Source organism: Chiloscyllium punctatum, chromosome 12 (genome assembly GCF_047496795.1).
Source record: "Chiloscyllium punctatum isolate Juve2018m chromosome 12, sChiPun1.3, whole genome shotgun sequence".
In the NCBI taxonomy this organism is placed as follows: Eukaryota; Metazoa; Chordata; class Chondrichthyes; order Orectolobiformes; family Hemiscylliidae; genus Chiloscyllium; species Chiloscyllium punctatum.
The window spans coordinates 37,148,298-37,167,727 of NC_092750.1; the positions used below are offsets into that span (position 1 = coordinate 37,148,298).

Consider the following 19,430-nt stretch of genomic DNA (forward strand, 5'->3'; position numbering starts at 1 on the left):
AGCCCAGCACATCGCTGCAACAGATAAGGCTGAAGCATTCACATCAATCTTTAGTCAGATGTGCCTAGTGGATGATCCATCTCAGCCTCCTCCAGTGAGCCCAGCATCACAATACCAGATTTCAGCCAATTTGATTCACTCCAAGTGATATCAAGAAACAGTTGGAGACACCGGATACTGCAAAGGCAATGGGTGCTGACAACTCACCAACAACATTACTCAGAATTTATGGCCCCCTTAGCTAAGCTCTTCCAGTGACTAAATGTGAAGAGTGTTCAAGTAACCCCTAAGTGCCAGTGACCCTTCTTTCAGAAATAATTACAGTTACAACACTGGCATCTACCCGACAATGTGGAAAGGTATGTCCTGTACACAAAAAGCAAGACAAATCCAACCCAGCCAATTACTGCTCCATCCGTCCACTTCTGATCATCAGTAAAGTGATGGAAGGTGTCATCAACTGTGCTATCAAGCAGCATCTGCTCAGCAATAACCTGCTCAGTGATGCCCAGTTCGGATTCCACTCAGGTCATTCAGCTCCAGACCTCATTACAGTCTTGGTTCAAACATGGATAAAACAGCTGAATTCCAGAGGTGAGGTCAGAGTGACTGCCCTTGACATCAAGACTGCATTCAACTGAGTGTGGCATCAAAGAGCCATGGCAAAACTGGAATCAACAGTTATCAGGAGCAAACTCTCAGCTGGTTAGAGTCATATCTGGTGTGTAGGAAAATTGTTGTAGTTGTTAGAAGTCAATCATCTCAGCTCCAGGACATCTCTGCAGGAGGTCCTCAGGGTAGTATCCTGGGCCCAACCATCTTCAGCTGCTTCATCAAAGACCTTCCCTTCATCAGAAGGTCAGAAGTGGAGATGTTCACCAATGATTGCACAATGTTCAGCACCATTCATGGCTCCTCAGACACTGAAACAATCCATGTTCAAATGTAACAAGATCTGGACAATATCCAGAATTGGGCTGACAAGTGGCAAGTAACATGCATGCCACTCAAATGGCAGGCATTGACCATCACCAATATGAGACAATCTAACCACTACCTCTTGATAATCATGGGGTAGCCATTACTGAAATTCCCTACTATCTACATCCTGGGGGTGACTACTGACCAGAATCTCACTGGACTCACCACATTAACAAAGTGGTTGCAAGAGCCAGGTCAGAGGTTAGGAATATTGTGGTGACTAATTTACCTCCTGACTCCCCAGTGCCTGTCTACCATCTACAATCTTGAATATGATGGAGTATTCCCCACTTGCCAGGATGGGCTCAACTCCAACAACACTCAAAAAGCTTGATGCCATCCCGGACAAAGAGCCCACTTGATTGGCACTACATCAGCAAGCATCCACTCAACCCATCACAGATGCTCAGTAGCAGTAGTTCATACTATTTATAAGATGCACAGCAGAAATTTACCAAAGATCCAAACCAATGACCACTTCCATCCAGAAGGACAAGGGCAGTAGATACATGGGAACACCACCAGCTGCAAGTTCTCTCCAAGTCACTCGCCATCCTGACTTAGAAACATTTCACTATTCCTTCACTATCACTAGGTCAAAATTCTGGAATTCCCTCCCTAATGGCATTGTGGATCAACTTATAGCACGTGGACTGTAGTGATTAAAAAAGACAATTCACCATCAACTTCTCAAGGGCAACTAAGGACGACAGGCAAGAAATGCTGGCCCAACCAGCAATGCCCACATCCCATAATGAATAAAAACAAACATTCATTCCCAAGTATTACAGGTTTTTAACTGGTTTCTCCTTGTATGTTCCCAAATCCAACCCCCACACAGAAGTCCAATCCCTATTGTTTGACCACACAATCCGGTACCAAGTACCCTAGTTCTATTTGAAACATTGATCATCCACCTCATTCCTTATTTTTCTCAGCTTTTCCATAAAGCCTCTTAACATAAAACAATGGACCCACTTTCCGAAGTATGCTGCCAACAATTAAAAAGGAAAGTTAAAATTCTGTCCTTGATCAGTTCTCTTCCCAGTATTGTGTTCTTAATAATGTTTAAAAAAAAATCCTCTTCCAAGCTATTTAAAAAGAAAGCTGTATTTGTGTTCCTCACTATTGGAATATGCAATGGAAAACTGTGCATCCCTGATTCACTATGACCAACATCAACTCTACCACTCATAAATCATCAATATTCCTTTCTGCCCATATCAAACTTACTTCCTGCATAACAATTTTAAACCCTGCTTTTTTTGTCAATGTTCATACTGAATTGTATGACAGCACTGTTTTACAGAAACTTCCTATTTGCTTTCCACTTTCTGATTGTTTTTTCTCAATTCACAGTTTGACCGATTTCTGAACATTGGTTCTCACCTGCTGACAGTTTAGCAAAGCTTGTTCATTCTCCATTATTATGGCGTGCCTCTTGGAACCATCAGACAGATGAAAAGTGACCTGGTGACATGAAGAGGCTTCAGTTTAGACTAGGAAAGGGAATCTTGCAGAGTTAACCTGTCTGTTCCTATATATTTCAGGAGTGCCATATTTTTATGGGGGCTGCAGCTGGATCTACTTTGGAAGGAAAATTACAATTAACTAATTTAACCATCAATATGCCTCTCTCTCTAAAATACATATCCTAAGCACCATGTCACAATTCTTTTCCATTTTTTATATAGGTAACTGGAACCTTGTTTCTGAGTGAACGACTAAAAGGAGAAATCAGTTAAAAAAAAACCTGTACTACTTGGGAATGAATGTTTGTTTTTATTCACTGTGGGATGTGGGCTTTGCTGGCTGGGTCTGTTTTTGTTGCCTGTCCCTAGTTGCCCATAGGAAGGTGAACACCAATGTGCAGTCCCAGTGTCAGCAAACATAGCCATTCCCCGCTGTGTGGAACTCTGAGGTTCGGTGAAGCAGTACCTCTGCAAGCAGAGGCCAATATATTGGCATGCCGACTGGCATGAGCAGAACCACTCAGTGGCTGTGTGCCCTACTGATTTTAAGCTACATACACTTTCATTTAATTAGCTCAAATTACATTGTCCATTAGAGAAGCCCTTCTACTCCAGCAATGTGGCAGATTGTCTTGGTATGTCCTGTTCACAAATTAAAAGACACAAACTTGATCTGCTATCTGGATAAATCCTGGCATTCCATTCTGATAGCTGCTGGAGGCATATGTCCCAATGGAGGACTCTCCCTTAGCACTGGGGATCTGGGGTAGTGGATATTACACACAGCTAACTCATACAACTATAGGTCAGGTTGGTTCACAGACTTGCAGACCGTCAGTAATTTGTTACGGACATGTGGAGTCTGAGCTACATTTATATTAACTGCTATAGACTCCAGCCTCCCTTTTGCATTTTAAAGAGTTTTTTTGCTAAATATACAGCTGCTCTTTGGCCCCACACTCTTGACTTTTGAGCACTCTTAATGACACCTTTTTATCACTTTACTGAAGATCCAGAGTAGATTGACAGGATGGTGATTGGCCAGGTTAGATTTATCTTGCTTTTTGTGTACAGGACATACCTGAGTAACTTTCCACATTGCCACAGAAATGCCAGTGTTTGGCTGGACTGAAACAACCATGTTTGAGCCCTAGTTAATTCTGCAACCAAAGTCTTCAGTAATAGTTCTGTAATGCTGTCAGGGCCCATGGACTTTGCAGCGTCCAATGTCTCCAAGATTTGGAGACGCCGGTGTTGGACTGGGGTGCACCAAGTTAAAAATCACACAACATCAGGTATAGTCCAACAGGTTTGTGGAGAATAAGAACAATCACCTAATGAAGGAGCGGTGCTCCGAAAGCTAGTGCTTCCAAATAAACCTGTTGGACTATAACCCGGTGTTGTGTGATTTTTAACAGTGTCCCCAACTATTTCTTGATTCTCTAAGGGACCACCCTTTTTGGACTATAGCCAAAAAGGAAGTCAAACACTGCTAAAAGAGAGAGGCAAGTTTTGCAAGTTGAAAATCAAATAGATTAATAGACTTGAACACATAACAGCACAGAAGGAAATAACTCAACCTACCATATCTGTCCATTGCCCATTTTCCAGCTCTTGGTCTTCAGCCCTGGAGGCTACGCCAATGCAAGTAAATAAATAAATGCTACATAAATATTTTCAGAGCTTTTGACCCAATCACCCTTTTAGGTAGTGAGTTCCAGACTCCTGCCATCCTCTCAGCGAAAAAAAATTCTCTTCTTACCTTTCTACCCCTTACCTGAATCCAACGCTTTCTGGATGTTGAGCTCTTTAATAATGGAAAAAGTGCCATCTTATCCATTACATCTTTGCCTCTCATTATCTAATATACCTCTATCAGGTCCTCTCTCAACCTTCACTGTTCTAATGAAAACAGCCAGAGACTATCCAATCTTTTCTCATATCTCAGACACTCCAGCCCAGGCAACATTCTAATAAATCTCCTCTGAATTCTCTCTATCACATCTTTCCTATAATGTGGTGACTGGAACTGCACACATTCCTCCAATTGTGGCCTAACCAACATCCATTACAGTTCCAACATAACATTCTTGCTCTTGTATTCTATGCCTCAGCTAATAAAGACAAGTATCCATATGCTTTAGGGTTAACCCTAATCCTCATCTTAACCCTAACCCCTACAGAATATCCTGTTCTGTGATCACCTTGACCCAAATACCCAGGAGGCAACATGGAATCCTGGAGTCATGTTCACAGATGCAGCAGTACCTGTCCACTCCCCTCACTCATGAATTCCTTACCTCTATTGCCCTTCCATACTTCTTACCCCATAAGCAGCTGGACCACCCACATTGTCATGGTCTTGTCTGACCTTCAGAGAGGAAGCATCACTCTCACCATTTTCCCAAGGCGAAAAACCGTTTGTGAGTGAGATGCACTCAAGGAACCCCTCCCTACCTGCCTGGTCCCCGTCTTCTCTCTGGCAGTCACCCATTCATGGAATCATACAGTACTCATGAGACCCTTTGGCCCATTTGCTCTGTACTACCACTTTCTCTGCATGCACTCCCTTAAACTGTGAGTGATCAGATTTTTGTAAAACTTTTCAGCTATACTTACGACCTTAGCTTAAATTAATATCAACTCCACAAGCAAAATATACCAATTACATACCTGCTGTCCTGTGATAGAATACTTCAATCTTTGTGAAGTGTCTATCTAATGTTGCTTTCAGAGCAGTTAGATTGTAATGTTACTGAGACTGAGTGCGACAGGGAGTCTTGGAGTTAAGGAGAATCTGCCTGACAACAGCTGCTGGATTGGTCCAGCTGCAGGTTGTTACAGAACAGTGAGGGCAGTGCAACCAGAAACACCAAGAGCTGATAAACAGGAGACATCTCTCTCCACTCTCTCCCTCTGTTAAAGGCAAAGGATAAACATACCCAGAAATTTAAAATAAAGAATTCTAATACAAGTAAAGACCTAGGTGCATCCAATTAGCTGTCTAATCAAAGACTGGTCATTGCTCTGCAGGCAACATCACTGTCAAAATCTAAGAACCATGAGAGATGACTCTTCACCTTGTGCTCTGGACTATTGACTGACAGAAATTCTTTCTCCCTGTCTATATTTTTGATAATATTTGTGTCAAACAATTTGTCTTTTGTCTGTCTTATTTGTGCATGAATGTGTGTGTTTGAGGCATTAAAAAGGGATAGGTTAAGTCACATTATTAATGAGTGACCCTTGTTTTCTCTGCCATTTGTTAAAGAATAAGTTTGCTTGCAATAAATATACATTTCACTAAACGTAGTGGTACCTCACTGTGGGCGGCACGGTGGCACAGTGGTTAGCACTGCTGCCTCACAGCGCCTGAGACCCGGGTTCAATTCCCGCCTCAGGCAACTGACTGTGTGGAGTTTGCACGTTCTCCCCGTGTCTGCGTGGGTTTCCTCCGGGTGCTCCGGTTTCCTCCCACACTCCAAAGATGTGCAGGTCAGGTGAATTGGCCATGCTAAATTGCCCGTAGTGTGAGGTAAGGGGTAGATGTAGATGTAGATGTAGGGGTATGGGTGGGTTACGCTTCGGCGGGGCGGTGTGGACTTGTTGGGCCGAAGGGCCTGTTTCCACACTGTAAGTAATCTAATCTAATCTAAAATACAGTTGTTTTCCTATTAATAGTGACAACTGGTGTAAGTGACTTTTGTCCTGAGTAGTGAGCCAGCAGCAAAGTGATCACCTCAGTGGTTAATTGGGTATTTATACATTTCTGATGGCTAATAGAATGGTTGCATTCAATTATCAGCCGACTCTTCCCACTTATGTCGTAACAAAAGCTTGGTGACTCATCTGGGATCTTTAAATGGGGCCAACGACAGATTGGATACGGAATAAGAGTAATTGATAAATTATAAAAAGACAAGGTACCAGGTTTTTCACACTGAAATAAGATGGCTTTGAAAGCAACTAAAAACATCCTGCTGTTGAAAGAGGTAGCTCTGATGGCTCTACAGGGATTAACAAGAGCCAAGCTGATAGAATTGGCAAATAAATTAGAAATGGAATTGTCTGTCAGAGCCAAGGATGCAGAGGCAATTAAAGGATTGGCCAAGTGCCTAGGACTGATGGAAAAACAGGAGTGCACTGAGTGGTAAGTTGCCTGAACTAGCATGAATTCATTAGTTAAAGCAGCTTAAAATGAAAAGGAAACTGAAAGATTTATCAAGATGTTGCCAGGACTAGAGGGATTGAGTTATAAGGAGAGGTTGGATTGGCTGGGAACTTTTATCACTAGAGCACATGGATTGGCTGGGGACTTTTTTCACTAGAGCACAGGAGGTTGAGGGATGACCATACAGATGTTTATAAAGTAATGAGGGTCACAGATAAGGGAAACAGCAAAGGTCTTTTCCCTAGGGTAGGGGAGTTCAAACCTAAAGGGTATATTTTTAAGGTGAGAGGAGAAAGATTTAAAAGGGACCTGAAGGGCAACTTTTTCACAAAGAGGATAGTTCGTATGTAGAACGAACTGCCAGAGGAAGTGGTAGATGCAGATACAGTTACAACATTTAAAAGATAGTTGGACAGGTACATGAATAGGAAAGGTGTGGAGGGATATTGACCAAATGCTAGCAAGTGGGACTAGTTTAGTTTTGGAAACTTGGTCGGCATGAATGAGTTGGACAGAAGGGTCTCTTTCCGTGCTGTATGATTCTATGACTCTATAACTTAAAAGACTTGAGCTTGACGAAAAAGAGAAAGACAAAGAATGTGGGAGAGGAAAAGGCATGAGAAACATAATTAAAAAGCATGAGACTAGAAATTCCACAGAGAGATGGATAAAGAAAGGAGAAAGAGATTGGGAAAGCAGATTAAAATGATACAGTCAACAAAAAGAAACATCAACTAATAAACGAAGCACTGATAAGCAAAATCCTAGTCATAACTTAAAGTCCATGTCTGATTAAAAGTCGGATTGAAAATATATGCTCTTAACTGGTGGTAATATACATTTTCTCAATGAATTAGCACTTTAGTTAATATTAATGAGCGGGATACGTACTTCAATACCTGCATTCAAAGAATGGATCTTTATAAAGGTGAAATGAGTTCAAATCTTATTAACTTGTCATTCTTACCTTGATCTGAACACAAGGAGAAAATGTGTCTCGTCCAGAGCCACAACTGCCCTGAGGTACCTGCTGGGTCCCAAGCACAGTGCAGGTGCTGCCAGTGAAATTTAAGACTGTTTTTTGGGAAAAGTAAAATGGGAAATTTTAATTTAAACCATAACCTTGACAATAATTTTTTATATCATAAGATTACCTTTTGGCAGCATGCTCTCACATTCCAATACTAACAAATGGCATCTTGCTTCTTACTGAATCTCCCCCTGCCTGTCATGGTAGAATTGCAACTCATTGCATGTCACCTGTTTTGTCTGCTTACAACACTTCAGCACCTTCTCATTTGTTGAACAAGCTGGTTTCTTTCACTTCTCTTGCTTCTCCTTTAAAATTCTCTTGATTGCCTCTTATGATCAAGTCTAAGCATTTCATAGTCATGCTCATTAAAAGAAAAGCATAATACTGCAGTATCTGGAAATCAGAAATAAAAGCAAAAAGTGCTGAAGAAGGACAGCTGGTTTGAGAGCATTTGTGGAGAGAGAAACTGAGTTAACATTTCAAGTCCAATATGACTTTTCTTCAAAATGGAAGGTTCTGAGGAAGAGTCATATTGGATTTGAGATGCTAATTCTGTTTCTGTTTCCACAGATGCTGCCAAACCTGCTGTAGCGTTGCCTATTTTTACTTCATAGCCCCCTCACTTATATTCTCAATCAGCCTCTGCAGTAAGCAACCCCGCAAGCTTCAAATTTACTGCCACGTTTTGATTCACTGTCCTTCCTTAATATCTCTGGCCAACTTAATTGCCCATGCAGACGTTTGTGTCTCCTTACCTTTTCAATTATATCCCACTTCTGTCTTTCATGCCCTTTATTCACTAGTCTGCTCCATCATTCAATGGCTGATCTGATAATCCTCAACTCCACTTTCCTATCTTTTCCCCATAACCCTTCATTAAAAATCTGTTTATTTTAGCCTTGAATATATTTAACAACCAAGCCTCTAAGTGTAAAGAATTCCACAGTTACTACCCTCTGAGAGAAAGTAAATCCTCCTCATTTCTGTCCTAGCTGGGCGAGTCCTTATTCTAAGATGATGCCCTCTGATCCCAGACTCTCCCACAAAGGCAAACAGCTCTCCCACATCTACCCTGTCAAGCCCCTTAAGAATCTTGTATGTTTCAATTAGATCATATCTCATTCTTCTGAATTCTAATGACAACGTGCCTAACCTACTCAACCTTTTGTCATAAGAAAATCCTTCCAAACTCAGGATTAACCTAGTGACCTTTTCTGGACTGCCTCCAATGCCAGTTTATCTTTCTTTAGATAAGGTGCCCTCAAGTTTTGAGCTTCTTATCTAAGGAAAGATAAACTGGCATATTTCAGCTTTAGTTTTAACTACTGCCTTGATGGTTTTAGCAAGACCTCCCTATTTTGGTGCTCTATTGCCTCTGAAATAAAGGCCAACATTTCATTTGCCTTTACCCACTGAACTTGGATGCTAGCTTTGTGTGATTGATGAATGGGGTCTCAGGAATGCCTTTGTGCTGCAGGTTTCTGCAGTCTTTCTCTATTTAAATAATATTGAGCTCTTCTATTCCTCCTGCCAAAGTGCATAACCTCACATTGTCCCACATTATATTCTATTTGCCAAACCTTTGCCCACTCGCTGAACTTTCTGCAGACACTTTGTGTTATTTTATGACATGTCTTCCCACTGTGATATCTGCAAATTTGGCTAAAGTCTATTCACTTTGCTCATCTAAGTCAATAATGTATTGTAACTAACTGGCCCCAGCATGAACACTGTGGTAATTCATCAGTTGAGGTTGCCATCTGAAAAATGGTCCCCTTATCCCAACTCTCTGTCTTCTATTACTTACCCAAACCTCTATGCGTGCTAACACATTGCTGTTGACTCTTATCTTATTAAATAGCCTAACATGTGGCATTTTATTGAACAGGGTGGCATGGTGGCTCAGTGGTTTGCCTCAGGTGACTGTCTGTGTGGAGTTTGCACATTCTCCCCATGTCTGGGTTTCCTCCCACTGTCCAAAGATGTGCAGGTCAGCTGAATTGGCCATGCTAAATTGCCCATAGTGTTAGGTGCATTAGTCAGAGGGTAATGGGTCTGAGTGGGTTACTCTTCAGAGAGTTGGTGTGGATTGGTTGGGCCAAAGGGTCTGTTTCCACACTGTAGGGAAATTAATCTAAAAATGTCTGGAAATCTAAATATATTACATCTATTAGTTTGTTAGGTATGATTTCCCCTTCATGGAGCAATGCTGACTTTGCTTGATTATATGATGTGCTTCTAAATATATAAATTCCTAAATGTATATCTGTTACATTCTCTACAACATTTTCCCAATAACAGATATTAAGCTAACTGGCCTATTGATGCTTGCTTTTTTTGTTTCTGTAAGATACATAATGGTATACTTCTGCTTCTATTTTGAAAAGGCCTTAACCAATATTGTAGACTCACAAATACTTGGAATACATGTAAACATTCTTCAAGGCCAGATAAGGTCTGTATAATCTTTAGTTTTTGCTTTGCCAGCTCTTTAAAATACAAAAGATTGCAGCTGTCAGTGGGAGTTAACAAAATCTGCTGGACTGATTTGACTTACAGGCATAGGTTAGGAAAATACAAATAGAGAAAGTGATGACTGCAGATGCTGCAGATCAGAGTCAAGAGTGTAGTGCTGGAAAAGCACCACAGGTCAGGCAGCATCCAAGAAGCAGGAGAATCGACGTTTTGGGCAAGAGCCCTTCATCATCCTCATTCCCGAAGAAGGGCTCTTGCCCGAAATGCCAATCCTCCTGCTTCTCGGATGCTGCCTGCCCTGCTTCTTTTCCAGCACTACACTCTCAACTCGAAAAACACAAAACATCTCATCATGCAGTTTCAATAGAGCTCTTTGGTGACATCAATCCAATGTCTCACATGATGTCTGAATGAATATTTGATTAAGACTCAGAAATACTAGAAACTCAACGGTTGTGAGCTCACACTGTGATTGACATCATAAACAAGATGGTAAAAGATTAGCTGTCATTGAATAAAAGTTTGGTACAAAACAAGATTAACCACAATTTTAATGGATTTTATGAATGGATGATTTTATTGTCACTATCAGATGTGTAGGAGTGAGACACGGATAACATTGTTTTGAGATTATCTTTTCCTCATGCTCCTGTTGTTCTTGAGGTCTTCCAAAATGGATACGGGGGGGGGGAACGGGGGAGGAGGGGTAGGGGAAACTATGGAAGTGCCTTGGAAGGTAAGAGCCACCAAGTTGGCACAGAGAGAATTAATAGCTATGGGACTGAAGGATACAGCATCAGAAGCACAGCAAATAGGAGCAAGTGTAGGCATTTCCACCCCTTGATCCCGCTTTACATTTAAAATTTTCTTGGCTGATCTTGCATCTCAATGCCATACTCCAGTACTATCCCCAAGTTCCTCGATGTCTTAATATCTAGAAATTTATTGATGTCATTTTGAACATACTCAATAGCTCCACAGTACTCTGGTGTGGAGCCATCAAAAGATTAATCAAACTATGAGTGAAGGCATTCCTCCTCATTGCAATCTTAAATGGACTACCTCTTATTCCATGACTATGTAAAGCCAAGAAATAAAGCCACTTTGTCCTGTAAGAATTTTGTATGTTTCAATGAGATCAGCTGCCATTCTTCTAAATTTGAGAGAATACAGATCCAGGTTCCTCAATCTTTCCTCTTGAGATAATCCACCATTCAGGAATCGATGCTGTGAAATTTTGTTGAATATTGCCAATGCCAATATATTCTTCTTTGGGTAAGGAAGCAAAAATTGTACATAATACTCCATGTGGAAACTAACCAAGCCTCTACACAATTCTTCTTTACTGCTGTCCACAAATCTTCTTGTAATAAAGGCCAGCATACAATGTATCTTTGCTACTGTTTGCTGCAACTGAATGCTAATGTTTCGTGAATCATGAACAAAAACACTCTGGTCCATTTGAACACCAACACTTCCAAATCTTTCACCATTTAAGAAATTCTTTGCATTTCTACTTTTTCTACCAAAGTTAGTAACCAGCAAGCTATTTCTCTATTATATTCCATTTGCCATGTCCTTGCCCATGCACTTAGTGTGTCTAAATCCCCTTGTAGCCTCTTCGCAACCTCCTCACAACTTACATTTCCAATTAATTTTTGAGACATGAGCAAAATATTATATTTGATCCCCACATCATTTTAAAAAATTTTCCTCATTTTGACCTTTTTTTATGCTGACCTTTTCATGCACTGCCTTCCAACATTGCTTACTACCTTCCTTCCTCCCAGCTTTGAGTCTCTCCCATTTGAATTCCCTCTCACATTCCAACCTTTGCCACTATCCCCAATACGCTGCCGAGCTAATTTACGCTCTCCCCAACAGCACAAGCAATATCCTCCTGTGGTGACATTAGACCTGATTTTATGGAAGGTGTCCTCCTTGTACAGAACCAGTCCCAAATGCCACAGAAATCTGAAACGGTCCCTCCCGCACCATCTGCCTGCCACTTATTCGTTTATTCCATCATCCTGTTTCTCAATTCACTCATATGTGGACAGAAAACCTGAAATTACTGCCTTTGATGTCCTCCTTGCAAACCCTTTCCCAACTGTCTCTGTGCTTTCAAACCAATTGGCGTCAATGTGGATAACCGATCTCTGTCTGTTTACCTTCCCACATAAGATTGTCCTGAAGCTGCTGAGTGACATTGTTGATCAAGGCACCAGGGAGACAACAATCCATTCTGTTCCTCTACCTGTTGAATCTCCTCCCACTATTGCTCTCAGACTCTTCTTCCTTCACATTTGTCCTACTGAGCCAGCCATTGTACCAGGGACCAAAAGAGAAAATGCTGGAAAATCTCAGCCGGTCTGGCAGCATCTATAAGGAGAGATAAGAGGTGACGTTTTGAGTCTAACTGACCCTTTGTCAAAGCTTTGACAAAGGGTCAGTTAGTTTCGAAACATCAGCTCTTTTCTCTCCTTACAGATGCTGCCAGACCTGCTGAGATTTTCCGGCATTTTCTTTTTTGGTTTCAGATTCCAGCATCTGCAGTAATTTGCTTTTATCCATTGTACCAGGGACTTGGCTGTGGCTGCACTCCTCTGAGAAACTCTCCCTCCCAGAAGTATCCAGAAAGGAAAAGCAGTTAATGAGCAAGATGCAATCAGAGGACTCCTGCACTGGTCCTTCTTGAATGTTTGACAAGAACCCATCCTTCTCTGATTGTACTCACTTAACCTATAGCATGTCCATCTCCCTAAGTATGCTTGCTATATAGTTCCCAGCCTTGCAGATGCACCACAATGACTCCAGTCATTGCTCCAGTTCCAAAATCTGGAGGTCTAGCTTCTGCAGCTGGTGATGCTTCTACCTACAGATTTCTGCCTCAAGGTAACTCAGCAAAATGTGTTCCTTAGTCTTTGACCAAGCGTTTACTCTCTCCTCGTAATATTTAATATTGATTCTGCATCAGTCTTTGCTTACACATCCGTGAAGTACCTTCAGACATTTTCCAATGCCAAAGGTGTTAGAAATGTAAGTTATTATCAGAAGAAAATGAAATATGAATCGTGACAGTACTCCTAATTTTACCAAGTACACACATTTACCATCTCAATCGCCCTTGAAATTTAGACTCTGAATCCCACTGCCAGTTGAAAATTCAAACTATTATATCATCATCTGGAGGATTTTTTTAAAGAATAATTTCTACTGCATCAGAATTTACATTTGAAAAGAACTATGACAGTTTTACCTTTGTGAAATGGTTTCAGTATGTAAATACTGAATAGAATGAGAAGTAATATAAGAATCAAGATAACAGGAGCCAGAAGGACAAGTGGATACTTGAGCTTATCAGCTATCTCTTCTCGTCTAAGATCTCCAGCAGACATGTTGCTTCTCCTCTGTGCCCTCCTCACTGCTTTCTCAGTTCTAGATCGTCCAAAAATGGTTGATGGCTGCCGGGTTATATTTGCCTCCTCTCCATTACTGTTGCCTGGGCAAACTGTACTGGGGAACTGCAGGCTAGTGACAAACATAGTGAGAGGAAATAGAAGTCATAAAAAAAATGTTGTTTTTAAATTGAATTCTGAAAATTTAAAAAGAATTCTTTAAAGATGGTCGTTGATTAAAGGCTATTTTGATTTGGTCCTTTGAAGCTTGCTGACATTATTTCTTCGATCAAAATAGTTGAACCTTCAAATTATTTCAAGCAACTGAAATAGACCTGCAAGAAAGATGCAAAAGAATAATTAAAATGTGCATAAAATGCACTAATATACAGTCAAAGCCACAGTGAGGGTAATAAGATTCACTTTTATATTTATACAAACATACAGCAAATCAGATCATGGCGGATGGGAGGCTAATTACATAAATCCAAAGTCATTGTTTGAGATTTGCTATTCCACTGTTAGCTGACTCACATTAATGCTTTGAACAGCATGATAATGATGTTTTGCCTTGGTAAATATGAACTAAAGCCTCTACAATCAGTTGGGTCTTGTCCATTTCAGTCAAACTAACTTTTTATTCCTGGATTAAATGTTAATTATGACCTGCAATCTATCTGGTATTGAAAATTAGCTATTAGAAATGTGGGACAGAGTATAATGCTGTCCTCCATGGTGAGATTGGCAATAAGGGACATTTAATCAGGTTGGACAGTTGCGAACCCCATTACTTTCCTGTCTCCTTAATGAGTAAAGGACAACCTCCTCACAGAACTAAAGACCTTAATTAGGCATAAGGCACACTTAGAGCTACCATCACACCACCAGAGATATGATCACAGCAGCATGTGGGCACCCACCTTGCAGGGTTGTTTACAGAAGCACCACAGTTTGTTATTTAAAGGTCCCAATTAAGTGATCAAGGGATCCAGGCTCAGAAAGGTACCCCCCCCCCCCCCCACCCCTCTCCACCCCACCTTTTGTACCTTAATTGGCACTGAATTCACTACCTTCACACTCCTTGTTCAATTTCACTATTCTTAAATCCGGTTGGTTAAGGAAATGTATAATTTAAACCACTATATCATAGTTGGTGATCCTATTTATTCAAGTCCCAGATTCCTGGATTCCCTCACACTTCCAGCAACTTGACAGCAAGTTGCAAATAAATTGCAATTTTTAGGATGCAAAACATTTACAATGTAAATGTGCAAATCTAATTAACTAAACTAATTAACTTTTAAGGTAATTGCTACAGCAAACTTTACCTATTACTGTAGCTTAAGAAGTGTCAATATCAATACCACTTCTCAGTCATCCAATAGCTCCTATGTGTTTTGATATAAATAAGCTCCTATCTGTATTACACAAAAGAATATTAAAACAGTTTTACCTGAGGCATGGAAAGTGCTTTCTTTTACGAGGTGTTAATGAACTTTCTTTTAATGTGATAATAAAGAGAACAAAGCATCCAAAAATAGATGAATTTACTGAACTAACAATGCCAGCTGTGAAGTGGAACTGTAGAACAATGTTAGATGTTTTCTTTCCATCCAAAATATTAAATAAATGCAGGTTGTTTTACAATCTACTTTACCTAAAACTACAACACTTCAATTAATACTTTGTCCATTTTTTTTAATGTTTCCAATCCATAGAGGAAACACATCTGATTGTAGACCACCTAAACCCCAATTGTGTTGTATCCCTCATATTTGGATTTTTTTTGCTGAGTAAGTGGTAGCTGTTACAGAGATGTGACTACAAGATGGCATCAATTGGGACCTGAAATTAAAGGCTTTAGGGCATTTAGGAATTACAGGAAACTAGAAAAAGGTGGAAGACTGGCTCTGTTAGTTAATGATGTTAATGGCAGAGTAGACAGGAGTGAGTTCAGTAAGCCAAGATGTAGAAACAGTTTGGGTAGAGCTGAGAATTGATAAAGGTAAGAAATCACATGAGGGAATGGTAACCAAGCTTCCTAACAGTAACCACACAGTACAGTAGAGCATAATAATGAGAGCTTGTTAGAAAGGCATGGTAATAATCATGAGTGACTTAATCTACATATTGACTGAAAAGGTCAGGTTGGCAAAGGTTGAAAGACTGTCAGGTTTCATCCAGAGGACTCATAACATATAGCAGCTCATTTCAAAATGGACAAAATATCATGGTGTTGGGAAGCGTTCCTTAATTGGGTTACATTTTTTAATGTTCACTGGCAACAGGAACTGTGAAGCACCCCTCCCGACATTTCGCTCCTATCAAACTTGCTGAAAAATGAAATGGTGTAAAACAAATATTTCACTCTGATTGCTAAATGAAAGGCAAAAGCTCGGTACTTGTATGAGTAAATCCATGATTTGTCATGATGTTAATTAAAAATGTACAGTAATGGCACTTAACAATCCCTCTCAAACTGGGTGGGATTTGGTGCAGGTGACTGGGATCTTGCCTGCTACCTGGAGATCCAGCAAAGCCAGTGAGAGCCCCATGCTACCTCCTTGAAGGGAGATCTGCCATATTAACTGCTAGCAGACATTTACATGGCATTTGGTGGGCATTTGCCAGAATCATGGACTCCAGGTCCAGAAGTTGCCAATTGGAGCCTGGCAGTTCTCCAATGCCAGCAATGCTAGTGGAGATGTTGTGGTAGCTGCCAGTAATGCACCCACCAAAGCCTGGGATCAGCAAAGGAATCAGTCCAGAGGTGAGTGGGGTTTGTAGGGAGGGTTTTGCCGGCCGAGGTGGGGAATCAGACTGGTGGGAAGAAAGGGCAGAAAATGACTCTCAGGAAGTCCCTCTATTCCCCATACCAGGTTCCTCAATTAGGCACTGAGTGCCATTGAGCAATATAAATGTGTGATATATTCTGATATTCTTGCAACAATATTCTGTCATATTGCACAATCAATCAATCAAACAACTTGTTTTCAAGTTTTGGGGATTGGTTCACACTTAAGAAATATCACATTGAAAAAAAAGAATCCTTCAAACTGGTTAAAGATTATTTTTGAGTGTGATGAAAAAAGTTATAAAAAAGTTTATAGCCAGCTGGCTGCCATTTCCCATATTTTACATACCATCATTATCTCTACATGGAGGAAATTCTTAGACATTCCCACCCCCCCCACCCAACTTGCTTGTTAAGAATGTCTAATGAGACGGGTTCACTGTTTCTTTAACTTCCTCAGTTTAGCTGATATGTACATCTCCTATTCTGGTTTGTGATTTTCCTAACACTTTACCTTTGTGTTGAAACAACCCCAATTCTGGTATTTCTTTCACACTGCTGCTCTCTGCCACCAAAACAATCTTAAATTGCACTCAGGGCGTTTCAGGTAAGCAATGTTTCCTGTCCATGGAAACTTTTGCTGTTCTGCATAAACAAAGCAATTACATTATTTGCAGAATATACACACCCAAGATTCCTACATTTCCCACATCAGTTTTCTGACTTTAACTATGTTGCTCCTGACTCCAATTTTAGTAAACTACAATTAATAGAATTTTCACAACTTTCTTTCAACTTGTCACAATCCAGCTCCTTGGTCTGAAAAGAGTTAAATTGTTGTTCAGCTGTTTATCCCTGACTACGCGCACGTTTTCTCTTATTTCAGAGCATCTCATGTAAGACTACAGAAAGCAGAATAGACTGATAACGCAAATCAATAACAAGACACCAAACATTACAACGTTACAATAAGAAACAATAAAAACAATAGTCCCAGATTTGCAGTGTAACACTTCTGGATGGGTTCAATTCTCAATTGTACTGAAAATATGTTATTTAGAGGTAAAGCAAAAGACCGTTCAAAATGCAATGAATACAGCATTTAAATAGCCTCGTTTTCTGCCCCAGACCCCATTAAAACTAAACCATGTACGTGAAATGCATCCATATTTGGAGTTGCCAGCTATACTTTGTCAATATTTGTTTCTGATCCGCTATGTTCATTATCAGAAAGAACAATGTCTGCATGACACTGAACTGGAAGATTTTTATTTCGTAATCAACTGTGAACTTGTTTGACCATTTCGGATGCAACAGGATCATCGGGTAAAACAGCGTGGGGACAATACTCTGTATTAACAGAAAATATTTTCATTCCTTTTGAAAGGATTTTTTAAAAATCCCACATCTTCCCACAAAATGTAGTTGCGAGAAGAGTGATGAAAACCAGCCTGCTCGCCCTACTCAAACAGGAACTGTTCTCTTTTGCCCTCTCTGACAATGTGCCCACTTACATTCTTGGACTGGAACAATGTGTTGAATCTTAGACACTTCAAACTCTCAGATGTCCGAGTGGACGGGAGAACACGTCTCTGCAGCGGGAAGTCCAGTTTGAGAGAATTCCTCCTCTTCGGGGGTCGATTGTCTCCCGGTATAATGACAGCTCCAGAGGCTCAGCACAGTGCACACAAGCTGAAATCTGGTCAACAGCAAGCGTCCGTACTCACCGAGAGTCCGAGAGCACAAGCGACGGAGAAGCTGAGCCTCTTGTACTATCTGGTCCCCTTCCCCAGTCGGTCGGCAATGGGCCTGGGGTCAGGGCAAGGCTTCCGACCAGCTTAAAGCGGTAACCATGCAAACCTTTAAGGCAGTTCCAAAGCAGCGTGACAGTTCCGCTCTGGTCACTGGGCAGTCCAAGAGATCAAATGTAAATGCAATTATTGCAACTCCTTTTTTATTTCGGTGTGTACACGCCAGTTTCGCCAGTATTCGTTTGACCGTTATTAAAAGGGACACGAGGGGCACCATTTTCACCCAGAAAAGTGTTGGCATTTGGAGTGAATTGCCAGAGGAAGTGGTAGATGCAGGTTCAATAACAACTTATAAAAGACATTTGGACGGATACATGAATAGGACAGGTTTAGAGGGACATGGGCCAAATGCACAAAGTGGGACTGGTTTAGTTTGGGAAACTCTTTTGGCATGGACGAGTTGGACCAAATGGTCTCTTTCATTGCTTATGACTCTATAACTATATGACTCCAATGTGTGGAACTCTTGAGTCCCATGGAGTCTTTGAGTGGCTGGACATAGATGGTCACACCTACGTTGTTGAACCAAGAGCTGGAGGGCAGCCTCAGCAAACAGATCACGGAGTGGGGATTTTGGAGTCATGGCATCATAAAGATGTACAGCATAGAAACAGACCCTTTGGTCTAATTGGTCCATGCCGATCAGATATCTGAGTTTAGATTAGATTCCCCAAGGTGTGGAAAGAGGTGCTTCTGCCCAACCAGTCCACACCGACCCTCCGAAAAGTAACCCACCAAGAGCCATTCCCCTACATTTACGTCTGACTTGGCAATTTAGCATGGCCCATTTGCTAACCAGCTAACATCGTTTGGATTGGGGGAGGAAACTGGAGCACCTGAAGGAAACCCACGCAGACACGGGGAGAATGTGCAAACTCCACACAGACAGTCGCTCGAGACTGGAATTGAACCCAGGTCCTTGGCGCTGTGAGGCAGAAGTGCTAACCACTAAGCCACGTGCCACCCCATTCCTAAATTAATCTAGTCCCATTTGCCAGCACTTGGCGCATGTCCCTGTAAACCCTTCCTATTCATATACCCATCCAGGTGCCTTTTAAATGTTGTAACTGTACCAGCCTCCACCACTTCCTCTGGCAACTCATTCCACATCTGGTGGATAATGTGGAGCCAAACAGCTCTCTCAGAGATGCTCCGAAACCTGCCGTATCTATGCATGCTGGTTCGAGTGAAATGGAGTTAGATAGCGATGAGGAAGCCTGGAGTGATCTGTGAGCTATGAATCCAGGAAGTGCACCCAGAGTTGGGAGGTCTCCTGCTGTCCTGCAAGGTTGCTC

General features: G+C 41.2%; 1 protein-coding gene across 5 annotated transcripts in view; it reads right to left on the minus strand.

Annotated features, from left to right (window-relative positions):
• The window catches only part of LOC140483794 (uncharacterized), a 42,413-nt gene extending 24,201 nt beyond the window's left edge, over positions 1-18,212 (minus strand). For 2 of the 5 annotated variants that reach the window (XM_072582390.1, XM_072582388.1), the window contains exons 1-4: positions 17,839-18,212; positions 13,392-13,865; positions 7,592-7,698; positions 2,371-2,451 (exon numbers count right to left, since the gene is read on the minus strand). In XM_072582390.1, the coding sequence (XP_072438491.1) occupies positions 2,371-2,451; positions 7,592-7,698; positions 13,392-13,677 (474 nt within the window). In that variant the 5' untranslated portion in view covers positions 13,678-13,865; positions 17,839-18,212. Of the gene's footprint in view, positions 1-2,370; positions 2,452-7,591; positions 7,699-13,391; positions 13,866-16,838; positions 16,970-17,838 lie in introns of all 5 variants that reach the window. The other 3 variants (XM_072582392.1, XM_072582391.1, XM_072582389.1) reach the window with 2 other exon arrangements.
• Positions 18,213-19,430: the final 1,218 nt, after the last annotated feature.